Below are 9589 nucleotides of genomic sequence, written 5' to 3'. Positions count from 1 at the left end.
AAACTAATGTTGATGAGTCATTTTCAAGTGATTTATTCACATACTAAAACACCCAACACTAATTTTATGGTTCAGATTTTCTGTCACTACATTTGACCATAATATAAATTGACAGTTTACTTGACTACAACTCAACTATATTAATTTTACTTGGTTAGTATAAAAACACACACTACATACAAAACAGAAACTTATCTTTATTTTTCGGGATTTAGGAAATTTTGCTATTAAAGATTATTAGTATTGCTCTATATTTACCAACGTAATAATCCGTATAAAACAAAAACATTGGCTAATCTATTTTGATATTTTAACTCACTTTCCCTGTGTGTGTGTGTGTGTGTGTGTGTGTGTGTGTGTACTCATGCACAAAGGATATTCAAGATAATCCTTATTAAATTTTCTATGTACATTAAAACACAAGGAAACTGAACAAATTCATATTTAAAAAACAAATGTTAACTAGATTCCAAAGTTATTATGTAGCTAAAAGCAGTTAGGTGGCAAGAACTCAGTTCAGTCCAGCTCCTAATTAATGGCAATGGTTTCCAAAGCGTTCTTCTCTATATTTGGATATTGCCAATTAATGACTCGGGGTGGGGGTATTTTATTTATTTATTTTTTAAATATAGTGCAACAGTTCTAACTTGTAAATTATAATTTCTCAATTGCTTTCAGCATATTCAACTGTAAACTAGATAGGTTTGTTGATTAATTTTAACATAAGAAGCCTTGCAATGACACCATCTAAAACAGGAAAACTGCTTTACAGTTGAATCCTGCACTTAGCTGTTGGCAAGTAGAAGGCAGTTGACTAGATGGGAATCGAGGGCACCCAGCTCCTCACTGGAGATGCTCAGCACATTTTGTATGCTATATAATTGTGAGTAGGTATTTAAATAGTTTAAAGTTGAGATGTAATAATTAAGATGTAATAATTACTGTTTTGGAGGGAAACCCCTCCTGTGAGTTTGTTGTGGAATTATCAGTTACAAGTGCCACAGCACTACACAAATCAAAATGGCATTTAATGCAGTGCAACACATTAATTATAAAAAGTTATTGTTTACTACACTGTTAAACTATTAAGTAGTCAAACACTACTAGTGAGGCTGTATATCTGTCATGACAAAACTTTCAGGACAAACTCTGTGACCATTTTTGATTCCTCTTTAAAAAAAAAAAGATATGGTCTTTGTCACTCTACCCAGCACATCACTGACTTAATTTCTTCCATGAATATTTCTAAATTTGGCACTCTATTGAAAAATAAAAATATCTTGCTTAAAATAATGTGATCTTGTGCAATTTTATTTTTAATTTGTGTCTTCCTGCTGCCCCGCAAAACATTCACGACCCTTCTAATACTTTGACAATATAGCTGGCTTTAATTACTGTCAAATTACATCCTCTCCCCCTTTTGCCCCAGAAATAATCTAGTTTAAAATGTAAATCACAACTGAAACAGAAATCAAGACAGGCAAAATCAAGACAGTCATCATTAAGGGACCTATGCAGAAGAAAATGCACACTGCATTCTGCAGGAGGGGGAAATGGAGAGTGAAGATATTTCTGGCTACATAAAGCTACAATCAGCATTATATGTTAGCAGCTGAGGTGTCGCCTGCCACCTTGAAATAAGAAAAAGCCTCTACAGCTGTGTAGCCTATAAGCCGTTAGGGCCCAAAACACTATCAATAAAAAAGAAATAGGTACATTTCATTTTGCAAATATCTTAAATATATAGTGTCCATCAGTATAACCTACACTTTGTTGCATAGGTAGACTGCAGACACATAGTTTATAAAGAATATCTTATTGATGCATTTTTCAACCTACAGTCCTTGCACGTCATTCCAATCACTTAGAAGCCTTTCATTTTCCTTTTGCAGGTGCTCCTTTTTGGCATGTAGTTCTGCTATGCAGTCTAGGCAGTGGCAAATCAGCTCTTTAATGACTTCAGTTGGACTTGAGACTTTTTGTAGCTTCAGAGATCCAAGTCTAAACTGGGACAAAAGGAAAAACTGAGTTACTTTGCTGGAACTAAAAAGGTCAAAAAAAACCCAGCTTCAATCAACTCCAGACGTGCTCTTAATAGGCATCAGCATATTGTATAATTAAAATGCTTGAATACTTTCCTGTTGAAAATTACAACATAATGGCAACAAAAATAAGCCTCTTGAGTAAGTATATGGCAAGTGGCATAAAGCACCATTTGCTTATCTATCTAAGGCCTGGTCTACACTTACCCCCCAATTCGAACTAAGGTACGCAACTTCAGCTACATGAATAACGTGAATAACGTAGCTGAAGTCGAAGTACCTTAGTTCGAACTTACCTCGGTCCACACGCGGCAGGCAGGCTCCCCCGTCGACGCCGTGGTACTCCTCTCGTATAGCTGGAGTACCGCAGTCGACGGCGATCACTTCCTGGTTCGACTTATCGCGTCCAGACAAGACGCGGTAAGTCGAACCCAGAACTTCGATTCCCAGCCGCCGAACTAGCGGCTGGGTGTAGACATACCCTTACATATCTACATTTTTATACCGTCTTAGGTGCATATAGGGTATCCATCACCACAGTATCTACACACTGATAAACCAGTATCAAGAGAGACGAGTATATGCTACACTAAAAATCTGCTCCCTAAGGAAGAGAAGAAATTAACTGCAGGAAGATGCAACAAGATGTCTTAGGCCTGGTCTACACTAGGAGGTTATGTCGAATTTAGCAGCGTTAACTCGAATTAACCCTGCACCCGTCCACACAACGAAGCTATTTATTTCGACATAGAGGTCTCTTTAAATCAATTTCTGTACTCCTCCCCGACGAGGGGAGTAGCGCTAAATTCGACATGGCCATGTTGAATTAGGGTAGGTGTGGATGGAATTCGACGCTAATAGCTCCGGGAGGTATCCCACAGTGCACCACTCTGTTGACGCTCTGGACAGCAGTCCGAGCTCGGATGCTCTGACCAGCCACACAGGAAAAGCCCCAGGAAAATTTGAATTCCTTTTCCTGTCTAGCCAGTTTGAATCTCATTTCCTGTTTGGACATCGTGGCGAGCTCAGCTGCACTGGCAACGATGCAGAGCTCTCCAGCAGAGGTGACCATGCAATCGCAGAATAGAAAGAGGGCCCCAGCATGGACTGATCGGGAAGTCTTGGATCTGATCACTGTGTGGGGCGATGAGTCCATGCTTTCGGAGCTGCGATTGAAAAGACGGAATGCGAAGATCTACGAGAAGATCTCAAAAGCCATGACGGAGAGAGGATACAGCCGGGATGCAACGCAGTGCCGCATGAAAATCAAGGAGCTTAGACAAGCGTACCGGAAGACCAAAGAGTCAAACGGACGCTCCGGATCCCAGCCCCAGACATGCCGTTTCTACGAGGCACTGCATTCCATTCTAGGTGCGGCCGCCACCACTACCCCACTACTGTCCGTGGACTCTGACGATGGGGTATTGTCGACGGCCGCTTCCTCGGAGATGTTCGCGGACGGGGAAGATGAGGAAGGAGATGAGGAGGACGAGGCAGTCGACAGCGCTTTCAACGCTGATTTCCCCGACAGCCAGGATCTCTTCATCACCCTCACGGAGATCCCCTACCAACCCTCCCAAGGCGGTAACCCAGACCGTGAATCAGGGGAAGGATCAGTAGGTAAGTGTTTTAAACATTTATTTTGAACAGAATAGGAATAGTATCTTAACAATGGGTTTTTCATGATTAGTTTGCCCTAGGCGCTTTAGTTTTTAGTCCTTGCCAGTGCAGCTACTGGAAAATTCTATCAATATGTCCTGGGATAGAGCAGAAATCCTCCTGGGGGATCTCCACGAAGGTCTCCTGGAGGTATTGTGAAAGCCTTTGCATCAGGTTCCTGGGGAGAGCGGCCTTATTGCGTCCTCCATGATAGGAAACTTTTCCGCGCCAGGCTAGCAGCAAGTACTCCGGGATCATTGCCTCGCAAAGCATGGCGGCATACGGCCCTGGTGCTTGCTGGCATTCACGCAGCATGCAGTCTTTCTCTGTCTCCGAAATCCTCATCAGAGTGATATTACTCATGGTGACCTGCTTTGAATTAGGGGAATGTTAGTATTGGGACTGATTGCCTGTTCCTTTACATAACTGTAACCGGCCGTTTTCAGCCACGCGGTGGAGGTGTGACAGGGGAAGCATGCAGGGATCTTTCCCGGGGACAGCCACGAGGGGGGTGGGACAGAGTTCATGCTGGCCGGATTGCCGGCAGCAGGAACTGGCCAACGCTAGGAGCATTGCTTGGAACGTGAAAGGAGGGCACTGCTATAAATTAAGCTTTAAGCAGCCAAAAGTCTACGGCTTACCATGTTCGCCTGCTAGCCGAATTCTGTTGTCCGGCCCTGCTTGTGTGATCTGTACAGCAAGACCCCAGGCACTCAATGGGAAGGCCGAAAATTCGACCTTGTATTGAGTGCGCATGTGATAGGTGCTGTGCATGGTCTTGTTCACAGAGAAAGACTATATTCATTGTTCGCAAAACTGTATCTTTCTGAGGAATTCACTCCCTTTTTCCCATCCCACAGCTGCGAGTGTCTCCCGACCTACCCCGGCATCCCCCTCCCAGAGGCTGGCGCAGATCAGGCGACGAAAGGGAAGGACATGGGACGAGATGTTCTCAGAACTTATGGGCTGCTCCCAAGCCAAGGCGGCCCAGCAGACCCAGTGGAGGGAGAACATGTCGCAATACCAGTGATCACACAGCGAACGGGAGGACAGGTGGCGGCAGGAAGATCAGCAGGCGACTCAAACACTGCTTGGACTAATGAGGGAGCAAACGGACATGCTCTGGCGCCTTGTAGGTGTTCTGCAGGACCGGAGGCAGGAGGACAGAGCCCCGCTGCATTCTATCTCTAACCGCCCTCCCCCGCCACAAAGTCCCATCCCCCCCTCACCCAAAGTCCCAAGAAGGAGGGGCGGCAGGGGCAGTGAAAACAGTCACTCCACCCCTGCAGACTGCTCAAGTACCAGACGGCTCTCATTCCCAAAGATTTGATAAGTCCTTTCCTTCACTCCAAAAGCACCTCACCCAAGCCCCCGTCCCAGTTTCATCCCCTGTGTAGTTGTTAATAAAAAATACGTTTCTGTTAATTACTGTTTCCGTCATGTTCTTTTAGAGGACAGTGTGTTTGAAGGGGGGGAAGGGGGTTGGTAATTGGAGAGGACAGTCACCTTTACCAGGGTACAGACACGGGGGCAGGTTCAGCAGAAGGTCACACACACTGCAGTCACTAGGCACCCTGGTCAGTCTGGGAGGTGGTTTTCCTGTTCTGTGTGGGGGGGCTATGTGAGTTTGTGGCGGGGGAGGGCAGTTACAGATCTTATGCAGCGGTCCTTAGCCTGGATGACAGAGCCACGCAGCAGGGGATCTGTAACCGCCCTCCCCCGCCACAAACTCACATAGCCCCCACACACAGAGTCCCGAAAAGGAGGGGTGGCAGGCTCCATTGAAAAAACCAGTCCACCACTGCGGACCGCTCTAGGAGCAGGAGCCTGTCATTCCTCGAGTTTAAAGGCGTCCTTTCCATCACTACACCCGCTCCCCACCACAGTCTGCGTCCCAGTTTCAACACTTTACCCCGAAATCCTTAATAAAGAAAATGGTGTTAATGAACGAAGTTTCATTTATTTTATTGTTAAAGGTGTGTTGGAAGGGGGGGGAGGGGGTTGGTAACTGGAGAGGATAGTCAATTTTAACTGGGTAAAGAAATGGGGGCAGGTTCAGCTTCTGTTTAAACAAACTTAATAGTCACAAGTTACCCTGCTCACTCTGGAACCTAGCTTTCAAAGCTTTCCGGATGCACAGCGCGTCCCGCTGTGCTCTTCTAATCGCCCGGCTGTCTAGCTGGGTGTAATCAGCAGCCAGGCGATTTGCCTCAACCTCCCACCCCACCATAAACGTCTCCCCCTTGCTCTCACAGAGATTGTGGAGCACACAGCAAGCTGCAATAACAATGGGGATATTGGTTTCACTGAGGTCAGAGCGAGTCAGTAAGCTTCTCCATCTCCCCTTCAGACGTCCAAAAGCACACTCCACCACCATTCTGCACTTGCTCAGCCGGTAGTTGAAGAGTTCTTTTTCACTGTCCAGGGCGCCTTCATGAGCCAGGCCATTAGCGGGTAGGCATCTCCACATCCCCAACAGTTATTTTGTGGTCCGGGAAGTAAATACCTTCCTGCAGCCGTCTAAACAGACCAGAGTTCCTGAAAACGCGAGCATCATGAACCTTGCCCGGCCATCCGACGTTGATGTTCGTAAAACGTCCCCTATGGTCCACCAGTGCTTGCAGCACCATTGAAAAGTAGCCCTTTCGGTTAATGTACTGGCTGGCCTGGTGGGCCGGTCCCAGGATAGGGATGTGAGTTCCATCTATAGCCCCACCGCAGTTTGGGAATCCCATCGCAGCGAAGCCATCTATGATCACCTGCACGTTTCCCAGGGTCACTACCTTTGAGAGCAGTAGCTCAACGATTGCGTTGGCTACTTGCATCACAGCAACTCCCACGGTAGATTTGCCCACTCCAAAGTGATTCGCGACTGACCGGTAGCTGTCTGGCGTTGCAAGCTTCCAGAGGGCTATGGCCACTCGCTTCTGGACAGTCAGGGCTACTCGCATCCGGGTGTCCTTGCGCTTCAGGGCAGGGGACAGCAACTCACAAAGTTCCAGGAAAGTTCCCTTACGCATCCGAAAGTTTCGCAGCCACTGTGATTCATCCCAGACCTTCAGCACTATGCGGTCCCACCAGTCCGTGCTTGTTTCCCGGGCCCAGAATTGCCATTCTACAGCATCAACATGACCCATTGACACCATGAGGTCCACGGTGTGGGGTCCCGTGCTTTGTGAGAGGAATGTGCCCCTCTCAGACTTAATGTCCTCACCGCGCTGCCGTAGCCTCCTCGCACGATTTCTCAGCATCTGCCTCTGAAAAAGGTGGATGATAAGGTGCGAGGTGTTGACAACGGCCATAACTGCAGCGATGATCGCAGCGGGCTCCATGCTCGCAGTGCTGTGGCGTCCGCGCTGTCAATCACCAGAAAAGTGCGCGAACTGATTGCCCGCCAGCGCTTTCACGGAGGGAGGACGGGAGTGAGAGTTGAATGACGACATTTACCCAAAACCACCCTCGACACATTTTTGGCCCCAGCAGGCATTGGGGGCTCGACCCAGAATTCCAATGGGCAGCGGGGACTGTGGGAACTGTGGGATAGCTGCCCACAGTGCACCGCTTCCAATGTCGATGCTTGCCCCATTAGTGTGGACTCACAAAGTCGAATTACTGTCCTTAGTGTGGATACACACGTTCGACTTTGTAATATCGGTTCCACAAATTCGCTTTAAGTAAAATCGAACTACTCTCGTAGTGTAGATATACCCTTAGGTACTGAGCAAAAAGCAGTTTTAATGTAGTGCAGAGCTATAGGGAAAGAATTCTGTAAGGCATTTATAACATTATTCTTATTATGCTACCTGATGAAGTATCTAGAAAGCTATTTGCCACCTATTGCAGTAACCAGAACGGCCATACGACAACAGAAATATGAATAAGTCAAATGACCATTATGAAAATTAATAATAAAGACTTTGGGTTTAATATAGCACCACAGTTTTCTTTGGTGCTTTACAGATCTATAAGCAGGGAAGAAGCCCATTCCAGGAGCTTTCCCTCTAGGGACCCTCTCCAATAAACCCTTAATAATGCAAGTAGTCCTTTAATCATGCAGACAGTCCCAATTACTTCAAATGGGATGACTCATATAAGTAAAGGTTTACAGGATAGGGCATTTTGGCAGCAGTGGAGTTTCTTTGCTGTTGAAGATGCTCTGGAAAACATAGAAATGGTTTTGTAGAATGGAATGGTTGATAATGTAGAACAATTCTTACTAATGTCAATGTTCCAATATAGAACATGATGGGAAAATACAAGATTCTTTGCTGCACAAATTATTAAGTTTTTTTTATGTTAAAGTAAACTATTTTATTTTATAGTTGGGCTCATTGTCCTGTGGAGAATCCTGACCTCTATAGGATGCAAACAACGGTGATTCTGGTATGGCTAGCAGTTGCAACTGTGGTGAAATGACCTGAAGCTCCCTCCCTCCTCACTATATGAGGTTTGGCTGGACAAAATTTAATTCAGATCTGACAAGTCCTTCTGAGCTTTTTCTAGAAACTCATGAAAAAGTTTTACCTAGAAGTTGGGTCTGCATCTGGAGCCCACAGCCACATATTTCTCCATGCAAGGGTGTTGCACCGGAGAGATCTAGCAGAGAATCTAATGATGTCTCAAGAAGTATCATAGATGAAGGCTTATACTTTTGTAAGAGAGTTCTTAAAAGAAATCAGCTTTTTCTTATCAGTGCTCCTCCAGTCTTATGGGACCTCTTCTGAGAGTACAAGAGGGGGCAGTGATGGCTGCGGCTATACAGGCTGAAACAACACATGCCATTGCAGCACATAAAAGTATGGAAGAAGATTTAAAAACCCTTCCTTAGGTGAATTTTCAATCTTTTGTTCCACATAACCCTCTGGGGACCCTGCTCCAGCCACTAAGGTCAAGATCTTTTTAGTATGTGACCGTTTCTTGGAAGAAAAATAAATATGGGGACACAACTTGATGGAATTTTATACAGACCCTATGTAGCCTTGCTGATAGACCTTTTCTTTCAGTTTGGGCCATGCAGCATTCACAATCTATAACCGAGTTTCTTGTATGGGAAAGATGAAAAGGCACCTCCTACATCTCATCTTGGGTGGGGGCCACGGGGTTGGCAGTAGGGAATATGGGCTGTTTCCGCTATGTTGAGGGAGGAATGGATCAGTTCTGCCAAAACCTCCACAGCCTCACTTAGGAAATGGCAACCTGAGTCATCTTACTCCCAGGGTCCGAAGCAGGAAGAAGGTTTGCTGTAGTAACTCTCTGGGGAAGAAGATGGATTGCTTGTCTTGGGAAAGTATTTGTATCTCTGGAAGCCTAGAGAGGAGGATGGAAAGTGTGCCATTGCCACTCTGATAGATTCACAGATTCCAAGGCCAGAAGGGACCATTGTGATCTAGTCTGACCTCTTGCATAACACAGGCCATAGAACTTCCCCAAAATAATTCCTACAGGTTTTGCAGGAAAAACATTCAACCTTGATTTACAAATTGTCAGTAAGGAAGAATCCACCATGATCCTGGGTAAGTTATTCTAGTGGTTAATTACCCTCATTGTTAAAAATCAGAGGGGTGGCCGTGTTAGTATGGATTTGTAAAAGCAGCAAAGAGTCCTGTGGCACCTTATAGACTAACAGACGTATTGGAGCATGAGCTTTTGTGGGTGAATACCCACTTCGTCGGATGCATGTAGTGGAAATTTCCAGAGGCAGATATAAATATGCAAGCAAGAGTGAGTCAGGCTAGAGATAACGAGGTTAGTTCAATCAGAGAGGATGAGGCCCTCTTCTAGCAGTTGAGGTGTGAACACCAAGGGAGGAGAAACTGCTTTTGTAGTTGGCTAGCCATTCACAGTCTTTGTTTAATCCTGAGCTGATGGTGTCAAATTTGCGGATGAAC

The 9589-nt window shown here is 45.7% G+C and overlaps 1 protein-coding gene across 1 annotated transcript in view; it reads right to left on the bottom strand.

Annotated features, from left to right (window-relative positions):
* The window catches only part of XRCC4 (X-ray repair cross complementing 4), a 269105-nt gene that overhangs the window by 128553 nt on the left and 130963 nt on the right, over window positions 1-9589 (bottom strand). Inside the window, exon 4 of the mRNA XM_024216445.1 lies at window positions 1840-2006. Coding sequence (XP_024072213.1) covers window positions 1840-2006 — 167 coding nt within the window. The remainder of the gene's footprint in view (window positions 1-1839; window positions 2007-9589) is intronic.

Source organism: Terrapene carolina, unplaced genomic scaffold (assembly GCF_002925995.2).
Source record: "Terrapene carolina triunguis isolate 2854851 unplaced genomic scaffold, T_m_triunguis-2.0 Scaffold69, whole genome shotgun sequence".
In the NCBI taxonomy this organism is placed as follows: Eukaryota; Metazoa; Chordata; order Testudines; family Emydidae; genus Terrapene; species Terrapene triunguis.
Note: the sequence above shows the minus strand (reverse complement) of the source record. Positions and strands in the feature narration are given on the sequence as shown.